The following is a 23,656-nucleotide window of genomic DNA, read 5'->3' as shown; positions in this document are numbered from 1 at the left end:
TGTCTCACAACCCACAGAATACCACATGCAATGGCTAGCAATATCACACCGAAATCACCACGGATGAAGATACCTCAAAGTCAGCGTTGGATTATGACATGCTAAGGCCCTAAACTATGTCCAGTTTAAGAGGCCCCATATGATAAAAAATAATCCAATGTATGTATATTTTTGTCATATTAGAATGAAAATGTCCATATTTAGAGAGTCATTTTCCCATATCTCCTTTATTTACCAACTAATTATTATAAAACTTGATATTGAGTCAGTTTTTTTTTGTTTTTTTTTTTATTTAGAGGCCCCTTATATTGTGAGGCCCTAAGATGTAGTTTAAGTAGCTCAAGCCTAAATCTGGCACTGCTCAGAGTCCAAATCTCTCTCCCCTCCCATGACCCAGGGCCTGTATCATGACATGAGTGGAGGCTCTTCCTGGTTGTAGGGATCGCTAGTGAGTCTTTGTCTATGTTCCATACCAGGTGAGAATACCTCTAGCTTTGCAAGTGTGTTCAAGATGCACACCCCAATCCTATGTCCACTGTTTTAAAAATCTGCTTGGAAACCAACATGATGAGGGAGTCCACCTGGTTAACATATTCACTACCCCTATAGGGGACAAACTCTTTGCCATCCTGACCCCATTGCTGGTGGGAAATCCCATTCTCTAAAACCCAACTGTCCTTCCAGGGGGGTACTTAATGCCAACAGTCTGTAGGCAAACAGCTTGCAGAGTAGCATTGCAAATCTCCACTCCCATCAGCCAAATGCTTGGCCCATCACACAAGTTAACCATGTTTCAGTCTGGGATGGACAATTTCTACAGAGCAATAATAACCCACTCCTGCACCAGCCTAGGCTGCTTCAGTCATGTCCTATGGCTCCAATGGCTTGGCCAAGCTCCTTACACAGGACTAAGAAGTGAGTGCTCCTGCATGTGGATGTTCAGTAACTCATGTTGGTCCTGCCAGGGGGCCAGCAAGGAAAGACAAGTTCCATAATGCATTGCGGAGCTAGAGGGGTTCCAGTCTGGAGGGGGCTAAAAAGCCTGGAACATGCCTCCACAGATCTGCATATTCAGAAAGGTGGTGAAATCACAACCCCTTGGGGAATAACACTAGATACTGCTCTAGGGCATATAGATTGAAGAACTCAATAGATAAGTCTGAGGTCCAGACCTTGAGTCCTGCATCCTGCATCTGGAAGCTGCATCTCACAGTGATATCCCACAATTGCAAGGCCATGTGGACAGAAAGATAACCTCTCCTGTTTACAGCCCAGGAGGATGCTCCCACTGAGGAAAGGCATTTGTTACACTTGGTAGCATGATATGATAACATATCAGACAGCAATTTCCCCCCACCCTTCACAGAGGTAAATACCCTGCTCTGTCCTTCCAATTTCCACCAAATCACTTGAATCCTGAGAAGCTTTGGTGACAGTGAGATAGATCCCCATGTCTGTTTGTGCTGCTCCCTGAAATGGATTGGCAGTCTCTGATCATATTCCCCAGCAGATCTGTTCTTCACATGTTCAGAAGCATTCTAGTATAAAAGGGGCCAGTGCACGCTACACCCACTTTCTCCCTTATTCCCTTTCCCCTACCCTGGCACATACATATGTGTGTTATTCTGTATATTGCGCTTAAGGGGTAGAGGTAACAAGTGTAGCTTGCAAAAGACACTCACATAGTCTGGGTTTCCAGGATCCAATCCACCCAGTGTCACTGGCCTTCCACCATCCCAGGAACTCAGACCAACATAGTAACCCATTCCCTGCCCATCTGCACCTGTTCATTTTACTCCCTTGAGCAGGAAATCCCGGATAAAATCCAAAATCCAATCTCACCAGCTTGCAAGGGCCTCTGTGAGTTCTTCTTGCTTTCACTCCCAGGACTAGTGTCAGGGGGATGTGTAGTGGCAGCTGAGACTTTCTCTGGGGCTTTTTTGGTCACTGCTTCACCTTGCGCTTATGTTTTAGAGAACTATCTACAATGACTTCAAGTTGTCTTTCCTGAGTCATAACAGCTAGTTCAGAGTCCAGCATTATGTGCATAGACTTGAGGTTATTTTTCCCCATGTGCATTACTTTTTCACCCAATCATTTAGCTTGAGTGTAAGAGATGTGTACCTTTCCAGTCTCCCAACACAATGCTCTGACCATCATGGAACAGCTTAGGCATCATCCTGTTCTTTCTCCAGCTCTCCTTTTGAAATTGGCCCTTATACCTCCATGAGGGGAAGATGAGTGGGACTACAAGGAAGAGAATAAGTTGGAGCACAGGTGTCAAAGATATGGTCCATGGGCTGTATCTGACCTGCAGAGCCCTATCATCTGGTCTGTGGTGCTGCCCATGGGTCTTGGACTGCACACACCACACGCAGCACCCACAGGGCCAGTCTGGCATGCACTGCATGCAGTTTGCAAAGCTGGCGCCCACTGCACACAGCTGTGGGGCCAGTTTGGGTTACATGCTGCATATGGCATCTGCTCCAAACTGGCCATGCATGCTGGATCTAGAATACTATTTGTGACTGTGCCACCTTGTGAGGTCCCTTCCAGTCCAACTTTCCTATGTTCCTAAGCCTAGAAAAATTGTTTATTTACTTTTGGCTTTTGCACGGGGCCACATACAAGTGGGGAAAATGGAGCGCAATGAAAATGAAATGAAAACAAACCCAGCATGTGAAGGCCTACTCCCAAAGCAACCCTCAAATTAAACCTTCTGGGCTCAGCCCCTCCAGACTCTCACAATCGGTATTCAGCTGACACTGATCCAGGGCTAAATCACCCCCTCCAAGGAGCCCTAGATCAGATCTGGTCAGTGCCAAAGCAGTTGAGGGGTATCCAGGGGTGGTTCCTTCTCACTGCTCTGCTTCAGTCCTGAGAATCCTGCTCCTCCAGGCCACACCGAGACAGGCAGTGACCGGGGGCAAGTCAGGGACTACACAGGGTGTGCCAGGATGGACCATGCTGCTTGACTCTGCCAGCACCACTGCCAGCACTGTTGGTGCATGTGGACGAGTCAGTGCTGCTCCATCACATGGCTAGACGTCAGCCCCTCCATGGAGCCAGCTGTGCCCTGTGCCATTGGCCACCCAGCTAATTCTTCCTAGGCACCCGCCAGCCCTTCAGAGGTACCACAGACCAGGCCAATCCCTTCCTTGCAGTCTGTCCCTGTCCATGAGTCAGCTCAGTGCCATCACTCCTGCCAGTCCAGCTGGGCTGGCTGGGGAGCTGGCCCTGTTGTGCTGATCTGGACAAGTCATGCTGTGGAACAATGTCCATAGCTCATTTCCACACAGCACAGGATGGGATCCCCACACTAGGGAGCCAGAAGCAAGCCAGTCCAGGGGCAGGACTCCTGTCCCTGAGAATAGAGTCCCTACCCTCAGGCATAATTCAGAGCGTGTGCCCTCCACCTTCTACCCAAGGCATATGGAGAACAGTTCTCCTACACTCACAGCACACAGTGTACACAGCAGTCATTGCAAATACCATATGTACTCATGGACCACATACACCTTTCCTCAAAAAAATTGCCCACCAAAATTGGGGTGCATGCCTCAAGCTTCCAGCTCCCCCTGTACATTTCTTCCCCCACCCACTTTTGCCCCATAGAAATAACACACGCTCCAGGTTTTCTTTTCCCAGATCCTTAGTCTGTTTCCTCAGATGACAGACTCTTGCCCAAAGTCAGAGTAGCAGCCACAACTCCAGTAGCTGGCAGGAAGCACACACATGGGTGTGCTATCAATAGGCTTGGCAAGATTCAATTTTTATTGATAAACATTGATAAAGGGTGATTTCATCTCATACTCACAGACCAACAAAAAATATGGCCATTGGTAATAATTAAAATTTATAGAAAGAGGACTTTTACCCCCGTTACAGGAGAGTGGAGAAAGAGAGGGTCAGAGGGGATAAAAATGAAAGCCTAATCATTCCTCCTGCACCTTCACAGATTGGGGAAAGTGCAGGAGGGAGATAACAGGCTACTTAAACCCCTACCCAAAGCTGGTGGGGGAGAATAAGAGAAGAGTATTGGGTCCTGCTCAGACCTGGGCAGGTAAGTGCAGGGGGGTGGGCAAGGGTGGCCTTCACCACTCCCTGTGTTTCCAAAGCTCTGGAAGTGCCACAGCCCTCCTCTTCCGATCCCTGCCTGCCTGGTTCTTTCCTGATGAAAAACCATAATTATTTAAAGCAAGTATGGATTTATTGATTTATGGATATTAGGTTTTTATATTTTGACATGATTTTTATAAAGCTTTTAACAGTATACCATCATTACTAAATTGTCTGCCCCCATGTCCCTAATTTTGTCCAATCCTGAAAACTTGTCAATAAAAATTGAAATAAATGTTTAAAAATAAAGTGATTTTAGCTGTCAAAATTATTAAAAAATAAAAATCAAATTCTGCCAAGCCTAGGTCTTGATCATGTTTCAGCTCACTGAAGTATCTTGACTGTATGACCTTGATGCCATAGTAGAAGAGATGTAACCCCAGTAAAAAAGCATCTGCGGAGGAGACAACTGCAGGGAAATGTATTCTCCAAGCTAGCTAGCAGGAACACAGGGCTCAGTGCTGAAGACTCTACCATCAGGCTTTGCCAACCTGTTTGGTGGGAAGAGAGAAGAGGTTCCTGGAAATTACCATTGATGCAGGAAACGGAGAACACTGAGGAGTTTTTTTTCTGTTACTGTTACCAGCTTCTTCTAGAACCCAAGAGCAATGATTCCCAAAGCAAACAGGCCTAGAGTAAAAGAGAGCACATGGAGCATGTAGACAGCAGTGGGACTGCAAGGTGGGATGTAAGACATGGTGGAAGCACCAGTGCCTGGAACAGGCACAGCTGAAAGGGAATAGAGGTCTTTTCAGCCCAATGCAGCCGATGAGTGAATAGTTGCCACCTTAATCCTGCTCGTCACTGAGCTGGGGAGAAGGTGACTGGCAGTGGAAGGAGGCTGCATAAAAACTAAATGGTTTCAAAGCACACAGGTGCCCAGCAACTGACCATGAAATATACACAATGCCATTGCCTGAGACTAAATCCCCACCACAAACTCCAAATCTCAGTGAGGATAGGGTCCTTGGAAGCTTCTTTTAGTCTCCAAAAGGAAGCAGAAACAGCTCTCTCATGAAATTAATCCATTGTTCACACATTGTGGACTTGGGCTCCAGAACATAGGCAGGTGGTTCCTGCAGGGGATATAAGCAGCAGTCATGCAGCAAGACAGGCTCTAGCAAGCCTCTACAAAGCAGCTACAGGCTATACACTGGAAGGCAGTGCCTGCCAGCTGGAACTGGTACAGCCTTGTGTGCAGTGCTGCTTCAGGTAAGTCCTAGCTCTGCTTTGGGGCAGGGGTGGTCAGTGTGGGAGCAGGGTCGTGTGAATACGGCTATGCTGCTGCTTGTTTTGGAGCCAGGGTGTGAAGAGCTGGCCTTGGTTTCTTCACTGGGTGAGAGCTCCCTTAGGTCCTTGCTCCAGTTAAGGCAACTAAGATTTAACATGTCACATCCCAGTGCAGTTGTTACAACAGAGCATGTCATTGCACTGCAGGCCACAAGGAGGAGGTTAGAGAGCAACTTTATTCAATACACCAGCATAAAACACAGCAGACACGATTAGGAGAGAGGAAAGCAGTACCGAAAGCTCAGCATTCACATTAATTACAGAATTCCTTGGGAGCAACCCAAGACAGGCCAGTCAGGGAGCTGTGGCTGTGTGGTTAAGGCATGGGGCTGAAATGCTTGGTAGGGTCTCCTGACAGGTCAGGTCCTGCTGGATGGGGTACTCCTTATTTGAACCGGTTCAGAACATCACCAAGAGCAGCTGTGGAATCCCTGTCACTGAGTGTCTCTAAGAGCAGGTTTGACAAACTCTTGACAGCACAGGCTTAGACAGGGGTGACCCTGCCTGGAGCAGGGGGTTGAACTCGAGACCTCCAGAGGGTCCTTCCAGCTCTAGCAATCCATTAGACCATGAGCGACATCCTGGTGCCTGCTCTCCTCCACAGCATGGTGCTGGGAGGTTTAGCAAGTGGAGCTGCTTTGAGGTTTGCTTAATCTGAATATTTGCAATGGTCCACCTTTGCCACTTCCGCACCCCACTGACTGCATGGCTTCTATATTTCATAGGTTAATTATCCATTTACTTCAGTTCTTCATTTTTGTCACTTGGTTGCTATGGCATCACTGCATGTCATACTTAGAATCATCAGTTGCACATTTTTCCTCAAAAACATCTATGACCCAGGTCTGCAGTTTCTTGTACCCCTGCAATCACCTGACTGGCTGCTGCTGTTTCTCACTTATACTTCCATCCTGTGATCCAACATCACTTATCATTTGCCTACTTCCAGCTGCACTTAGGGTTTTCCACTTATGCAAAGCCCACTGGGTTCTCGTAACTGCTGGTTCACTGCCAGCCTTATGACAAAAGGCTTCATTCTCACATGTGCTATAAACTGTGTAGACTTTAGTGAGTGAGTATACATGCTCACACAGTTTGTGGAAAATCCACAGAGCGCTGCATCCTGCAATGCAGACACTAAATACCTGCCAACAAAGCTCTCAAGGCTACATACGTCTTTTAAGAGGGAGGATTTTCTTGGGCCTCTTTAGGGTCACATTTCCAAAGGCATAGCGTTCTTCATTATCAAAAGGGAGAGTTCTTGGGCAGAGAGTCCAGTTGGACTCACCAGGTGCCCAATGGTAAATACTATTACAAGGGTTAAATATGTCATCTTCTCCTTCACCTCCCAACACATAGATCCTGCCCTGCCACTGAACACCACCAGGGTTGGCAACATCGATCGGGAACTTTGGAATTCTGTTGAGGCACACGTTGCAGTCCTCGGTGAGGAAAACACACTTGTTTTCATCACAAAAAGCTTCACGACTCCAGAAATCTTTTGTTTGCATACCAACAAGGTATATCCCATTATCCATTGTGATAGCAGTCATGCTCCAGAGCTCAGTACCTACAACCCTTTCTGTCCATCTATTCAAATTAGTATCATAGATCAGAAACCCCTGAGACGAAACACGACCAGAATACCCATAGCCCTGTTCACCTATTAGGTATAATTTGGCCTTGAGTACCGCAGAGGCAACCCTGACCAGATGAAATGGCATGTCAGCAATCAGAGACCATGAATTTTGCACCAAGTCAAAGCACTCCCCAGAAACATCAAGTGACATTGACGGATGGCCTCCCACTGCATAGAGCTTCTGGTTACATGCAAGAAAGGTATGGCCTGAACGGCATTTAGACATGGAAGGGAGCTGCGTCCACTTACCAGTAAAAACACTGTACTCATACAGAGTGTCTGAACAAGACAAACCATTTAAGGCTCCAGATGTGTAGCCTCCAGATACATAAAGCTTATGTTCCACAGCTGTACAGTGTGAAGAACTCACATATTTTAAAGGCGGCAGACTATCAAATGTTTCCGTTTTAGGGTCAAAACATATAATGTTGGTACTACATACTGAGCGTGGAACACAGTCATCATCCCATGTCCCTGTTGTCATGCAGACAATGCACTCTTCATACATGCCTTGCCTGGGTCCCCCATTTACCCACTGCCCATCTTCCCCTTTCAGCTGCCTCTTGGGGATCTCAACATCTGCACAATGGGCAACCTCAGCCAGCTCTGCATCACTCATAAGGTGAAAGCGGACATGTCCCATCAGCTTGTCCTGTTGTGGAAGACGCTGGGCAGGCTGAAATTTCACCCAGCGCTGCACAGCCTGGCAGACGACTAGTTCTGAAGCAACTGTCAGGTTGTCTGAGGAGATGATACGGCTCAAAATGTTGGCATCCAAATGCAGAAAGTCTTCCTCCTCAGAGAGGCGTTCAAACTCCTGCATGATATAGTGTGTGGCTACAAAAAGCAGAGCCTGGTGGTTGTGGATGTCAGCCAATGCACAAAGCCTGAAGCAGTTCTCTGTGGAAATATTCTCTTGAAGGAACCTGACAGAAACAGAACAGAACAATGAACACCATGAAAGGCATGCTGGAAAGTGCATTTAAACATCAAATACTAGTCTTAAACCAATTCAGCTACTAGGGCACAGTATGAGATCTTTATAGGAGTGTGCATTTATCCCACGTTCGTGCAGCTTTCTGCACTTTGAATCTTATAGTATTGGTCAATGTCAGAGCTAAAATATTGGATGAGATGGAGCTCAGGTCTGACTGAATGAGGTAACTGCTGTGTTCCTATAGATAAAAAGATTGACAATGACCTCACAAGGTCATGAGTAAGCTAACAAGGATGGTAAACACTGAAGGTGCAGCCTGCAATTATAGAAAATATTAGAGAAAGGAGGGACAAACGGGACCAAAAACCGGTGACTGAAGAGCTTCGTACAAGTAATGCACAGGCTCAGGAGTGCTCAGTTGAGTGGCATCTAAAGCAGAGGTTCTCAACCTTTTTTGTACCAGGACCCATTTGTAAACATCTATGGCCAGGCCCAACCCAGTAAATACTTCAAGTAGATAACAGTCCCCTGGCCCTGTCAGTGCCCCTCACTCCTGATCCACAGCCCCACCAGCGCCCCTCATTCCCAATCCACAGCCCCACATCCTCCCAGCCCTGTTGGTGCCCCTTACTCCTGATTTGCTGCCACCCCCTGCCCCCAGCCCCCCAGTGTGTGGGACAGGGGAAGGTGTGGGGCATGGCGGAGACCATGTCCCCCCAGGTTTGTGCTCCCATAGTGGGCACGGGGCTGCAGCTGGTGGGTCCCAGTGAGGAGGACTGGAGTGTGGTAGCAAGACTGATTGCTGCTGCCGCCGCTGCCATAAACCTTGCAACAGCTATAGCACCAGCAGTGCAAGGAGTTATGGATGTGGTGGGGGTGGCATGCTGCCCTCAACTCCTCCTGCCATCAGCTGCTGGGCCACGGCTCTAGCCCACCATCAAGGCCCAGTTGCTGCTACCACCACTCTCCTTAGGCCACCTGTGCTGCCTTTCACCCCACCTCCCCTCCAGGGTAAAACCACAGCCTGAGAGGAGTGATGATGGCAGCAACAAGGCCATGGCAGTGTTGTAGAGCTGTGACCTGGCATGCAAGTGGCTGGCAGCAGGAGGAGGTGAGAGCAGTGACACACCCCTCCCTGTTACTCCTTGTGCTGCTGGTCTGGGGTTTACAGTGGCAACAGCAGCAGCAGCAACAAGTCTAATTGCTCTCCCGCACTGGGACCCACCTGCTGGGCTGCACAGGAGGCTCCTGCCCATGCTGGTCTGGCCAGGCTGCAGCCCCGTGTCCACTATGGGTGCACAAATCTGGGGGAGCACGTGCCCCACCTTCCCTCCACCCCCCAACATGTCACTTGTGCCACCCCCAAAGCGTTGTTTATACCCCCTCTCCCACCCTGGCTGCTATGTGCATGTATGCATGCATAGATGCATGTGGTGCCCCGTCTGATCATGCTCCTCCCACTCCCCCCAGCCCCAAGCAGCCCCTTGCAGGCTAGAACTCTGCCAAACTGCAAGGAGAAACCCATGCTTTTCCACATTTTTCTGTAATGGTCATGACCCTTTCAAATATTCTTGCAATCCACTTTTGGGTCGCAATACATAGGATGAGAAATGCTGATCTAAAGTAGCCACCCAGCGGTGAGCCCCATCAGTTGGCCAAGTGGTAAGCAACTGATTCAGGTTAATAAAACCATTGAGCCCACATGGGCTCAGTAGCCAGTAGGCGAGAAAGGCTCAGCTGTGTATCAGAGGCTTTATACTGTTCACCACCTACAAAGATTCTCCTTTAGCTCATGTGGTTGGGGTTTGGTGTTTCTAGAACAGGAGGGTTCAAATCCTAACCCCATGACCACTGTGTGATTCCAAATAGCCTTTGGGTGAGTCAGAGACTCCCATGAAATGCCTAGTAAAGCCTATACCTTTTACTATGTTTTGAGAAGCAACAGAGCTATGTATTTATAGGTCCCTTTATGAGGTTGAACTGCTTGGGTCTCCTTTTTAACTTATCACCAGAGATGTCAGAGATACAAACAGTTCCAGGGTAAGACAAGCGTGCCCTCCTGTGCTACCTGCTCACTGTCTCCTCCAGTGGGTGGATCTGCAGCCAGCTGGCTGCTACAAACAGGTCCTCAGCAGTCTCTGAAGAAAGTGATATCTCCCCAGTGTAGAGGTAGTTCAACACACTCTCAAGGGTGGAGGGTGCCACACTCTGTAGCACAATCTCCCCATCCCGAGACTCTCTGAAGTTGCTGGTGAACATGGACCGGAAATACAGGCTGACAGAGGCCAACAGCATCCTGCAGGGAAACAGGACATGATGTTGACAGGCCACAACTCTCACCATTGTGGAGTGCTAGGCTTGCTCAGGACATGGATGGGAGGCTGATGAGAACAAAGAAGGGTGCTGCACAATATGGTGACTGTGAGGCATCAGGGAACTCTCTTCCCTCTGATCCAGTGCTGACCCTCTCCCCTGAGCAGTGTCAGGCAGTGTGAGGCTGCAGGGTCCATCTTACAGACATTTTCAGGATATGACCTTAGCTGCTTATGGCAAGTGACTTCATGAAATTTTCCTGAGAAGAAGAGGGCCACATCTTCAATGCCTATGAAGAAAAATTAGCTCAGCTTCCCCTCCCCAGGGACAGATCTGAGCCAAGCACGCTGCTGCTGAACAGACAGAGAGGGATGGAATCATCAAGCTTGTCTTCAGTTCCTTGAGCCCTGGGGGAATTCCCACTCCAACCTCAACTCTGATCTTATTACTTTTCCTCTTTGTCCTCCTCCCCACTGCATCCTCTCTGCAGCCTACAGCCCAGTTATCTGCTTGGAAGAAAAGAGATTCCCACTAAAGCTGCTCCAGGAAGACCCTCGTTTAACATGCAAGGGTCAGTGATTGTCACCATAAACCTCTTTCTCCACCTGTAGGGCTTGGGTGTGCTGGTGCTGCAACAACTCCTCAAGGCCCTATGGACCTATCACAGCCAGCATCCTAGAAACTGAACCTACCAACCTCAGATAGCAGCAGGGCACAGCACTCTGTGTGTCAGGTATGGAGTGGCACCTTCCAACACATTAGGGGGCAATCCTGTCATTCTTACTCACATGACTGATCCTTAACCACTCATTTGAAACAACAAATTCTCCCAGCTGTGGACAGTTGCTCACACACTGTAGTGTGCAGGACTGTGATGGCTAGAAAATGATATTTATTCGTTTATTTCGGGAATCCGCTAGTAGATAAAAGTAGATATTGCATTAGAACAATGGTCCAGGGGAATGGCAAGGGTTAATTGGTTTCAAAAGCCTGTCTGTGACAAAGTTTCTTGTTTGTGGCAAAGGCCCACTGTGACAAAGGCCTGTTCGTGACAAAGGTCCACTGTGTCTAACGCCAGCAGACACAGGCTGGGAAAGTGAAGAAATGTACCATACTGTTCCATAACATGAATAGTGTACCCAAACAGAGATAAGGGACTCTACAACATTAGCATCAGGTCACAGTGCCCAACTGCAGAGCCCTTGGGATTTCTGGTTTTGCTGGATGAACCAAATTAGGGGACTGGTAAAAGACCAAATCAAGTTGTATGCATGTGATGGGTTTGGGAAACAAAGGAACATGCTGACAAAACAGAATGTGGACAATATGACAACCATAGGGAAACCAATCAACAATGCCTAGAGATGAAGCATCATCGGAGGGGAGAAAGAATATAAATGGAGGGATATCAGAGTAGAAAAGGGTCCCTGAGAGGGGAACCCAAGGCCACACCACCACATCTCTGGTCAGGTAGGCCTTGGCCCTCAACCTCCAGGCTGCTGACATCTGACATTTAAGAAAGAACCTCAGAGTGAAGCTTGTGTACTGGCCAGATGTACCTTCCCTCTGTGACAGCTCCAGGACTGGTAGATATAGAACTGTTTGCATTATTCTTATCTGCTATCGCTGTGTATCAATAACATTTCCCTATTATCAAATGGAGAAGTTGTGGTCGGTCTGAGGGTATGGGTCCACCCAGAACAAGGTATCTGGGTCATAAATCTAGTGTCAACAGACAGCACCAGTGAGAGGGTCAAGAACACACAGTTTTAGCCCCAGGAAAAGGTGAACAGTGGAGCTATTCCACAACTCCCTCTCCTCTGAAACATTATGGTAAACCTGAAGGGAACATGCTGGACAAAGCAGCAGTCTCAGTCTTACAGCATGGAGGGCACCAAACTAGGCTTCATGCTCTGCAACTGTCCAACTGTAGTGCAGAACAAAGAATCCTGTTGACAGCAACAGCTGATTGCAATGGAGTGCTCATTTTTGGTCTATTCTGAATGGAAGGTGCCACCTGAACTCTCTGCGAAACCTCCCCACCCCAGCACAGGGCAACCAGGTTCCATCCACAACTCTCTTCTCTTCTGATGTACCAGCAGCCCCAGTCTCATTCTCCTACTGTGAAACAGCCTGCAACCTCAGCTAAAATCAAAGATATTGACTGCAGCAAGTCTGCCTTGTCTCGTGCTGCTTTCTTCCCCCCTCTTCTGCCTTCCCTTCCACTCTACTCACCCTGGCTTCCTACTCCCTCTCCTAGTCCCCCTGCACATTTCTCCTGTATCATGTGCCTAGATACAGATCTTGGTAGCTTCCAATATGCACATGATGTACCCACACCACCTCACACATTTTTGTAATCTCCCAGTGGGGAGCTCCCAGCTGTTGCATTGTCAGCTATGTGCTTGCTGCACAAATTATGAGCCTGTAAATGATGCAGCACACATTTGAGCATGCAACAGTCACCATGTAAGATGTCACTACATAGGAGTTTGATGACATGAGGCTGCCTGCACTAGACCTTGTTGTTAGATCACTCCTAAGTAAATGGCCTCTGCTAAATCCTAGGATACTCAAGCATAGCAGGGCAAGTACAGCAGAGTGGTAACTCACCTGTGACATGGGAAGTGCTTTCCTTCTGCCACCAAGGTGACATCACAGAGCTGACGGGCCTGGTACAGATGCTTTAATCCTGAACAAAAGAAAAAGTCAGAGGTCAGATTTATTCTGTGGGGAAAAGTAACAGCTGCCTCCCACCACACTGAGGGGTCTGAAATTGCTAACGTATCTCAGGACAGGGAAGCAGATGGAGAGGCAAACCCCAGAATTTCAGTTTCAGGTCCAGCAGATGCATGAGTACACTCCAGACACTATTCTCTATTTCCTACTCTTGAGTACCCTCTTACAGGCCACTGGAGGTCAAAGGGGATGTGTTGCTCAGTCTAAGAAAGGCTGGCCTATACTTCACCTGCTCTTATGCTTCACAGAGCACCAGTTTCTAGGGATCTCAGTCTGGCATCTTGCAACAGTACCACAGTAACAGGAAAGGGAAAGGGAAAGGATAGAGGTGTTAGTTTTCCTCTCATAAGTCTTCACATGTCACCTGCAGACTCCACCATTAGCCTTCCTTTTTTAAATGCCCAGGGTATTCCCATAATGTTACAAAGAAAACAAGAGTCCAATTCCCATCATGCTGAAGAGTCCAAACCTACCCTGATACATGCAGCTTTGCAAAGATTGAGGTTCATCTTCCGTGTTACCTTCCATCAGGAAATCCACAGCTAGCCCAGGCCACCCTCAGCCTTAGCCAGTCCTGCCTGGAGATACCTGAATGTCACCTGAGAAAGGCAACTCTTGGCAGACTTTTCCTCTGGAGAAAAGCAATAAGGATTGAGCTGTGCCATTAGGACTGTAGCATCCAGCCTCCTCTACTTCCCTCATTTACCATGGTTTCCTCCCCGGTTCCAGATCCTAGTATTTGCTTTTTTTCCCCATGGGTGCTCAAACCCTGGCCCACAGGCCACATATAGCCTTCGGAGCCATCACGTATGGCCTGCAGGCTCACCATGGGGCTGGATATTTGGCAGTGGTGAAGCAGTGTCTATTAATGCAAGCACCCTTCCCCCCACCAAATTCCCAAACCTCAGGCCCTGCACTGCCAGTCACAGCTGGGCCATGCCTTTGCTCCTGCATTTGGATCAGTGCTGGGCCACACCCTTTCCCTCCCTGTGGGGCTGGATTGGGGACAAGCCATGCCCCCTTTTCCCTATGGGGCCGGGTTGCAGCTAGTCTGCCCTGCACCTCCCACCCTGTGGCTGGATGGTGCTTGCCATGCTGGCCCCAGTTCCAGATAGGGACCATTGGCAGGATCTGGCCTGTGGATGGACAAGGCATTACCCATCTGGCCCACAAGGGAGAAAAGATGAACATCACTGTTCTAATCTGTCCACCTGCCTCAGGTCCTTTGTGGCTGCAAGGAAAAGGTTCATAGATTCATTAGGAATGGAAGGGACCTCAGAAGATGATCGAGTCTAGCTTCCTGCCCAAGGGGCAAGAAGTCAGCTGGGGTCATAGGATCCCAGCAAGATAAGCATCCAAATTTCTCTTGAAGGCATTCAATGTAGGCACTCGAACCACCTCCGGTGGCAGGCTGTTCCAGACCTTGGGGGCTCGGACAGTGAAGAAATTCTTCCTTATGTCCAGTCTGAAACGGTCTTGAAGGAGTTTATAACCATTCAACCTTGTCATCCCTTGGGGCGCTCTGGTGAATAATCATTCCCCCAGATCCTGGTGAACACCCCTGATAAACTTATAGGTAGCCATCAGATCGCCCTTAAGCCTGCACTTTTCCAGGCTAAAGAGTCCCATAGCTCTCAGCCTCTCGCCATGAGGTCTGTTTTCCTGACCTCTGACCATGCGCATGGCTCTTCTCTGGACTCTCTTGAGCTTCTCCACATCCTTTTTGAATTGTGGAGCCCAAAACTGGACCTCAGCTGCAGCCTCACCAAGGCTGAGTACAATGGGAGAATGACGTCCCAGGATTTGCTTGAGAAGCTTCTATGGATGCAAGCCAGCGTTTTACTTGCTCTACTAGCCACAGCATCACATTGAAGGCTCATGTTCATCTTGTGGTCAATCATGACCCCCAAGTCCCTTTCACCTGTAGTGCTAGCCAGCGTAGCACTGCCGAGCCTATAAACATGCTGCAGGTTCTTCCTTCCAAGGTGGAGAACCTTGCATTTTTTGGTGTTAAACACCATCAGGTTCTCTCCTGCCCATTTCATGAGCCTGTCAAAGTTAGCTTGGATCGCCCTCCTGTCTTCAGCTGTGCATGCTTTACCCCAGAGTTTGGTATCATTGGCGAACTTGGCCAGTCCGCTTCTGACTCCAATGTCCATACCATTAATGAAGAGGTTGAACAATATAGGTCCAAAGACAGAGCCTTGGGGGACCCCACTGGTTACAGGGCACCATGACGATTGACTTCCATCAACCACCACCCTCTGAGTCTGGCCACGGAGCAAATTCCCCAGCCAGCGGAATGTGGTAGACCTGAGGCCGCAGTTGGCCAGTTTTTCCAAGGGGTAATCATGGGATACCAGATAAAAGGCTTTTTTGAAGTCAAGATATATGACATCAATCTCCTCTCCCTTGTCCAGGTGATAGGTCACCTGGTTGTAAAAGGAAATGAGATTGGTCAAGCAAGTCCTACCCACAACAAATCTGTGCTGGCTATCCCTCAGGATGTTGCCATCATCCAGTCTTTTAAGAATGGCCTCTTTGATAATCTTTTCTAAGACCTTCTCTGGGATAGAGGTCAGGCTGATGGGCCTGTAGTTAGCCAGATCCACTTTCCTCCCTTTCTTGAAGATAGGCACCACATTGGCCTTCTTCCAATCTTCAGGCACTTCACCAGAGCACCAGGAGTTCTTGAAGATCCATGCCAGGAGCTGGGCTATGATGCTAGCCAGCTCCTTGAGTACCCTGGAGTGTAGATTGTCAGGGCCAGCTGACTTGAAGGTGTCCAGCCTCTCAAGGTGTTCCTTCATGAGGTCAACATTGATGGAGGGCAGGGGATCTCCCTCACCCAGGCCTCCCTGTCCCGTAAGGGGCAGGGGCATCCCATGGGACTGATGAAAGACTGACGCAAAGTACCTATTTAATAGGTTGGCTTTTTCCTCGGTATCGGTTGTCAGTTGTCCCATTTGGTTTAGCAGGGGTCCAATGTTGCCCTTGCTTTTCCTCCAGCTCCCCACATATCTGAAAAAGAACTTTTTATTGTCCTTGATACTTGTAGCTAGTTGGAGTTCTGTCACAGCCTTGGCTTTCCTGGTTCGCTTCCTGCCATGATGCCCATTTATCCAGAATTATCCCTCTCCCACAGTGAGGGAAACAGAACAGGAAGGGAGGAGGGAAAGGACAAAACTGGTACCAATAAGGCTATCAGTCTCTTATCCTTCCTATGGTATGGGACAGTATTTGGTCCATAGAGAAGAGATATGGGCCAAACTGAATCAATAGCGTTGTTGGTTTATACAGTTATTCTGTATTTATGGGCATCACATACAAGAGCAGAATTTTGCCATTTCTGTAAAAGAGACAGTGACTAGTTATCCTGCTCACAGGAACATAGTGATGAAAAATAATAATGTAAAACACAGCTGAGGAAAGCACCAAGGAGCATATCCTGCAGCAAGAAGGAATGAATTGACGAAGCCAAAAGCAGGTGCAATGCTGTGGAGAATACCTGACCTCTTAAAAATGACCAGTGAGATGTAGCAAACTGGTGGTTGGGGCTTGGGATGACTCCTCTAGTCACACCCTGCTTTCAAACGCATGACAAGAAGTAAAGGCAGACAAGTTTCCTTGAGTGAATTTGATATCTTTTATTAGACCAACCCAAATGGTTGGAGAATAGTTATTAAGCAAGCTTTCGGGTTCAAAAACCCTTCGTCAGGCTAAGGAAGCTGCAGCAGTTGGTGTGTGCTCTTCCTGGATGGAATGAAAAGGAAAGAAGCCAGGGGCTGGGCTGGGCTGTCAGTTGCCAGGCAGATTGTAATGTATCAAAAATCCAATGTCTCTGTTTAGTCCCTGATCTCTAGTATCCAGCAGGTTGATGAAATGGAGCTCATAGGCTCGTCTCTGGGAAGTGTTGTGTAAGTTTCCCTTGAGGATCAGGACTGAGAGATTGGAGAGAGAGTGGCCCTCCTGTGAGAAATGTGCCCCCACCGGTAATTGGGTGTTTCTGTCTTTGATGGATTTCCGGTGTGCGTTCATTCTGGTGCGCAGTTGTTGTCTGGTCTCTCCTACATATCTTCCATCAGGGCATTTGGTGCATTGGATGAGGTATATTACATTTCTGGAGGTGCAGCTGTAAGATCCTGGGATGCTGATGGCTCTGTTGTGGGGTGTAGTAATAGTGGGGGTGGTGGAGATGTGTTGGCAGGTTTTGCATTTCTTGTCTTGGCATGGTCTGGATTCTTTTGGTGTGTTCTGGGCTTGAGGAAGTTTTCTTCTGGTGATGAGGTTGGCAAGGTTTGGTGCTTGTCTGAAGGCTAGGATGGGTGGCTCTGGGAAGATCTTTTTAAGAACAGGGTCTCTTTTTAACATAGGTTGCAATTTTTTGAGGATTTTCCGTACAGATTCAAGGGATGAGTGATATGTCATAACCAGCGGTGTGCGATTTGTGGGTGTTTTTCTTCTGTACTGCAGCAGTTCTTCACGTGGTATCCAGGTGGCTTTCAAACATGCGATCTACCTCTCTGGACGAGTGTCCTTGCTGGGTGAAAGCCTTTTTAAGATTGGTGAGGTGGCGATCCCGGGTGTTCTCTTCAGTACAGATGCGGTGGTATCTGAGGGCTTGGCTGTATATCACAGCTTTTTTGGTGTGTTTTGGGTGATTGCTGGTTCTAATCTAGTAATTCAGTTAATTTAAAAAGGGAGAACAGACTGACTGGTGTTTGGGATGCATCAAGTGACTTCAGCCAAGAAACTACTACTGTACCAAAGATAATCAGAGTTAAGATTTCAGAAGGTCTCTTCCACGTAGGCACTAAAAAGTATCTTAGACTGAAAAGGCTAGAAGCCAACCTGCCAGAGGAACCTCCTCAGGAGTCCCATAGAAGATGTGAGGACTGCTCTTAGCACGAGACTCTTCCACTGTGTCTGTCATTTCCTCTTAGTTCACTTCTTTGGCTACCAGTGCCAGACTACTCACAGCTCCTCATTTCCCAACCCCCCACCTACTGCATTTCAAAACATGTGAAGGTTTTTGCCTTTCCCTCTCCTCACTGCCCAAGCAGATGGCTCTCTGCACACTCCCTGTCTACCATACCAGGAAGGAGATTCTGACCGGGGGAAACCAAGTCAGTGTGGGGCTGTTTTCCTGTCACTCCTCCACTTGCCTCTCTAGGCAGTTTCACTGGTTAGTGTCCACCGGCTCCCTTGATTCATTCGGGGAAGAGGGGGCAGTGGGCACTGGCCAGTGTGCTCTAATCAGTGTCCTTTCAGATCTCTGGTTTTGAAGCTAAGACCTCACTTCCTTTCCTGTTTTTTTTCTCTATTTGTCTTCCAGAATTAATTGAATGTGTCCCCAGTGGCCTCCCTTACTAAAGGGAGGCTTACAAGATTCCATGATGGGCCTAAATTCAAGATCTTTCAGCACATCAAACAGAACAGGCCTGTCTGGCATATCCATCCAGCAGATCCAGTAGGAGGGGCTGGCTGCGGGAAACCTGGGCAAGTGTGGGGCTGTATTCCCCTTGCTCCTCCATTCACATCTCCTAGCAGAGTTTCACTGGTTGGTGTCTATAGACTCCTTCAACTTGCTCAGGAGCAGCTGGCACTGGTTGGTGTGCTCTGCTCAGTGTCCCCTTCTGGTTCCCTTGTTATTAACCTCTAACCTAGCTCCCTTCCCCATTTTCTTTTTTATTTATCCCAAGAAATCAGATGATGTGCTCGTCACCACCTCCCATCGTAACGGAGACTTAGAGTTTCTTGGGGGCCTTGGCCCATGATCTTCCTCAGCACAGCAAAGAGGCCTGTCTGCAACATCTAAGTGCCTTCAGCCTTGATCTCTCCCTCCTGGTGGGACTTCAGTGTTGTACCCAGACACCAAATGCACTGCACTGGATAACGGGAACCTCTGCAGCCTGGGCCCAGACCTGCCAGCAGCATCTTGCCCTGCATGGGAGCCCTTGGGGCTCATCACCCCCAGTCCGTGTGCACTTCAGCCTCTTAGAGCAGACACCAAGCCCTGTGGGCTCTAAGGCAGACCACCCATGTACATCAGCAGGACCCCTACTGCCCTTGCCCCCTCCCACCCCCATGCAAGACATAATCAAGACTGTAGGCAACAGTATGAACTACTAGATCCTTTTCCAGAACTGCCATCGCTACAAGGAGCTCATGTCAGTCACCACAGAAGAATGCAAGAAGGCCTCGTAGGCCCTGATTGAGTCAACTGATATGATGCATAATAGTAAAAAGGCATGGGTGACAAAATGTAAACTAAGCAATTATCCACCAAAGGTAGATCAACATCATAACTCACCACTAAACAAACTACCCACCAGATGCTTCTCAATGGAAGAAGCCCAAAAACTAAAAACAAACAAAAAAATTCAAACTTAAAAGTACAAGTACCCTAAAGACCTGGGTTTTACAAACCCCTTCTTAATGACAGAGTTGACAACTGGCATTAATGCACTGAAGATCAGGAAAGCAGCTAGTCTTGATGATATGCTCCCTGAAAAAAAATCAAGCAATTTGGACACAGACCTGAGGATGGCTCTTCTGCCTATACAACTCATGCACGGTCAGTTAAAAAATCCCAAACATACGGCAACATGCCCAGGTAGTGGCACTTTTAAAGCCAGGGAAAAATCCATCTGATGTAAAAAGCTTCATATCTATCTGCTCTGCCATATATACAAACTGTACGAACAACTGATACTGAACTGGCTTGCCCCATACGTGGATAAACACCTAATCCCTGAACTGGGCAGTTTTTACTCTGGAAAAATCAACAATGAGCCTGCTGTTCAATCTAACTCAACATACTGAAGACTTTTTCAAAAGAGGTCAAATCAGCAGAGATGTGTTCGTTGACCTAACAGCCACCTATGATGCAGTTAATCACTGACAACTCTTCTGCAAGACCCTGGAAATGACAAAAGATCTACACCAGGCTTGTCCAACATGAGGCCCGCCAAGTCATTTTATCTGGCCCACGGAGCCACTGCCGGCAGAGCTTGCACTGCCACCACAGAGCGTGGAGCTGCCAGCAGTGGAGCCGGAGCCGCGAAGTGCAGATGGCGGAGCTGTCGGTGGCGGGGCAGCGGCAAGGCGAGGCGAGCAGGGCAGGCCCATGGGCCCCAGCTGGCAGAGAGGGGAGGGAAGCTGCTTACCCCCGCAGGGCCAGGCTCATCAGTGAATTTGGCCATGGGGGGTTGCAGCATGGCTCACGCCCTGCTCCCATGCGTGGTGGATGGAGGCACAAGGTAAGTTCCCGCGAAGAGCTGGGGGCGCCTCGGGGCCAGACTATGGATATGGGGTGAGCGGTTGCCAGAGGCAGGCTGGGTGGGTGGCAGGAGGAGCCTGGCCCAGAGGCTGCATTTGTCCCTCAGACTGGGACATTCAGGATGGAGAGATGCAAGGGAGGGCACACATGCACACACACATGCATGCATGCTGAAGTGTGAGGCAGTGAGCAGAGCCAGAACAGCTGTTAAGAGCACAGTACCTTTTTCACCACAGCCAGGGCTGCAAACTGGGGCACTGGCCAGACTGGGGGCTCTGCGTGGGTTCTGTCTGACTCTACACACCTCTGGCCCCGGCCCTGTCTCCATCCTGACACCTGCAGCTGCATCCTGGCCATGAGTTCCTGGCTGGGCAGGGGCAGCCAGCCCCAGCCTCACACTCTCCTCTCCACTTAGGGCAGGATGTGGCCAGGCCAGACTGGGCTGTCTGCATGGGGCTGCAATGCAGCTGACTTTGACTTAGCCCAGCAGCACACGGCCAGGATGCAGCAGCAGGTGCCAGAATGGGGCCAGAGCCATGAGTCAGAGCAGGGCAGACAGAGCACATGCAGCATCCCTAGCCTGGTCAGCACCCCAGCCCCCACCCCAGCCCACAGCCCTTGCTCCAGTGACAAAAGTACCATACTTCCCAGCACGTCCCAATAGCTGCTTTGGCTCTGTCTGCTGCAACACACGCGTGCTTAGAAGCAGATATGCATGCATGCATGCACGCACGCACACACACAGCCCCAACCCCCCAGCTCCCAGATTCCCACCAATCTGGTACTTTTGCTTAAATTTTCTCCAGTGGCTGGGACACTGAGACAGCCTATAAAATCTGGGACTGTCTCAGCCAATCCACCCTACGTATAAATAGTCTAGATTCTCAAAAATGCCCATATTTTGTTGCTTTGATTAGTTTCTACTCTGGCTGATATCTTTTCCACATTTGATCTGTTGACTTGCATTATGCTTCTTTCGTTCACTGAGAAGTGAGTAGAAGCGAAAGTGTTTATTTTAGTCAAGTGTTTGGTATTATTTCATTCTTGCTTTCATATTGTTTTTATTTTGGATTTTAAACCACATTTCCAGACCCATTTCATTGTCACTTCCTGCAACTTCATTGGTATCAAAGGTCACGTGACATCACTTCCTGATGTGATACCACTTCCTGTGAGGTCTTTGAATATGGCTTGCCAGCCCACTGGGTGATAAAAAATTTGTGATCTGGCCCCACATTCAAAAAGGTTGGACACCCCTGATCTACACCTTACAGAACTAAACCAACCCTGCTCAAAAACAGACTTCTTTTTGTCAAACTGAATGGGAAGTGAAGCAGATGGAGGCAACAGATTAATGGCCTCCCCCAAGGAAGCATACTTGCACCACTGTTATATAACATCTATACAAATGATAAACCAACTGATCTGGAAACAAAATGTTTCATCTATGCAGACAACCTGTACATAAGAGCCCAAAACACTAGCTTGGCCATAATGAAAAATCCCTAAGTGAGGCAATAACTGCCCCCTAACCTCATATTATACTGAAAATCCATTATGCACCAAGCCAGCAAAAGCAGAAGTATGTGCCTTCCATCTCAAAAAACATGAGGCCAACCATCAGTATAAGGTTATGTGATCCAGTTTCCCACTATCTCACCATCCAAACCTGGTTTACTCTTGGAGTCACCCTCTCGTACAAAGAGCACATAATAAAAACAAAAGCAAAGGTGAGCACTTGTAACAACACTCTACATAAGCTCAACAACGTGAAATGGGGAGCTAGCCCCTCAACCATCCAAACCACTGCTCTGGCTCTCAGCTTCTCCTCCGCTGATTATGCATACCCTGTATGGAGAGATCCATAAATGTCAAGTGCCTTGACCCCATTCTGAATGAGAGCTGCTGATGCATCACAGGATATCTGAAGCCTACCATGTGTGTATCTGCTGGCTGGCATCAGTCCACCTAACATCAGAAGAGTAGTGCCCAGCATGATACAACCATTAAGACAAATGGAAGATGCAAGACACTCGCTGTATGACCATCCCTGGAGTACTGCATCCAGTTCTGTGCTCCACAATTTAGGAAGGACGTGGAGAAGCTTGAAACAGTCCAGAGGAGAGCCACACACATGTTCAGAGGGCAGGAGAATAGGCCTTATGAAGACAGGCTGGGAGCTACCAGGCTCTTCAGCCTGGAGAAGTGCCCAGAGTAGGTGCCTGCACCACCTCTGGGGGAAGTCTGTTCCAGGCCTTGGGGGCTCGGACAGTAAAGAAGTCTCTCCTTATGTCCAGCCTAAAACAGGCTTGCAGGTAGTTTGTGACCGTTGGAACTTATCATCCCCTGGGGTGCTCTGGTGAACAGGCATTTCCCCCAGATCTTGATGCACACCTTTTATGTACTTATAGGCTGCTACCAGGTCACCCCTGGACACTTTCAAGAAACATCTGGATGTTTATCTTGCTGGGATCCTTTGACCCTAGCTGGCTTCCAAAATGGGCTAGACCCAACGATCTTATGAGGTCCCTTCCAGCTTTAATGTCTATGAAATTTATGAATCCCGCAGCACATGAATGGCTGAAGTCAGGCAGGAGCTCCCTCACCAGTGCCCACCCTCTCTATGCCACACCCAAGGAGACACAACTACACATGAAAATACCTGACAACAGAAAAATGGACTTTCCAGCAGCCAAAACCCTACTGCCACGGACTGACAAACCGTAGCAATGTTGCAACTGTGGACCTACCGGTCAGATGCTCCCAAGGAGCTAACGAAGCGGACAACACAAGACCTGGCCACGTGCAATAACGGACCACAAACGCCGAGAACAAAATGGGCACGTGACCTGCGCAGACAAACCCGGTCCCTCACGCATGACGCACTGCGGGGAGGGGGGGGCGCGCAGGAAGGGGCGGGGCGGGGCCACACCTGCCGGGCCCGCCCTGATCGGCCGCGTGCGCGGCGGTTGGGGGAGGGGATTTGCACTCCCCGCACAGCGACCCCGCGAGCACCTGCAGCGCGAGGGGGTGGCGGGCTGCGACCCAGCAAGCGTCACTTCCGGCCGCTGCTACCCCGAGCACCACGCTGTCTCGCTCCGGCCCTCCGCCCTCAACCGCCAGCACTTCCGGAACCGTTTGAGCGCGGTAGCGGTTACCCAGGCATTAGCCAGACGTAAACAGAGTCGGTTGCTAGGGGAATTCCCTCCCGCCCGCCGGTCGCACGACTGAGGGGGCGGGGCCCCTCGTTGGATCACGTGATGCGCTCTCCATGGCGGGCGGGTCGCTGTCGGTGTGTCACATGATCATCAGGCCCTTCCGACTGCCACGTCACTCG

The 23,656-nt window shown here is 49.0% G+C and overlaps 1 protein-coding gene across 8 annotated transcripts; it reads right to left on the bottom strand.

Moving 5' to 3' along the window:
* Positions 1-5,566: 5,566 nt before the first annotated feature.
* LOC102567405 (kelch-like protein 5) lies at positions 5,567-23,567 on the bottom strand. 8 transcript variants are annotated; one of them, XM_014604526.3, is made up of 5 exons: positions 23,478-23,567; positions 13,511-13,668; positions 12,912-12,990; positions 10,054-10,281; positions 5,567-7,974 (listed from the first exon to the last, which is right to left on the bottom strand). In XM_014604526.3, the coding sequence occupies exons 2-5, from the start codon at positions 13,563-13,565 to the stop codon at positions 6,576-6,578; spliced, it is 1,761 nt and encodes a 586-aa protein (XP_014460012.1). In that variant the 5' UTR covers positions 13,566-13,668; positions 23,478-23,567; the 3' UTR covers positions 5,567-6,575. The 8 variants fall into 8 exon arrangements, with proteins under 8 accessions (XP_014460012.1, XP_019345576.1, XP_006274417.1 ...); XM_019490031.2 differs by lacking the exon at positions 23,478-23,567 and adding an exon at positions 23,335-23,423; XM_006274355.4 differs by lacking the exon at positions 23,478-23,567 and adding an exon at positions 23,070-23,301.
* Between the last annotated feature and the right edge of the window lie 89 nt (positions 23,568-23,656).

This window comes from Alligator mississippiensis, chromosome 4 (genome assembly GCF_030867095.1).
Source record: "Alligator mississippiensis isolate rAllMis1 chromosome 4, rAllMis1, whole genome shotgun sequence".
Lineage (NCBI taxonomy): Eukaryota > Metazoa > Chordata > Crocodylia > Alligatoridae > Alligator > Alligator mississippiensis.
This window is presented reverse-complemented; position numbering and strand designations above follow the sequence as displayed.

Excerpts from the sequence above, each read along its gene's own strand:
- LOC102567405 (XM_014604526.3), bottom strand. The coding sequence starts at position 13,565 with ATGGAAGGTAACACGGAAGATGAACCTCAATCTTTGCAAAGCTGCATG. Across the intron at positions 12,991-13,510 it reads GCAAAGCTGCATGTATCAGG|GATTAAAGCATCTGTACCAG; the intron begins GTAGGTTTGGAC and ends TCTTTTGTTCAG. Across the intron at positions 7,975-10,053 it reads CTGGAGGAGACAGTGAGCAG|GTTCCTTCAAGAGAATATTT; the intron begins GTAGCACAGGAG and ends TGTTTCTGTCAG.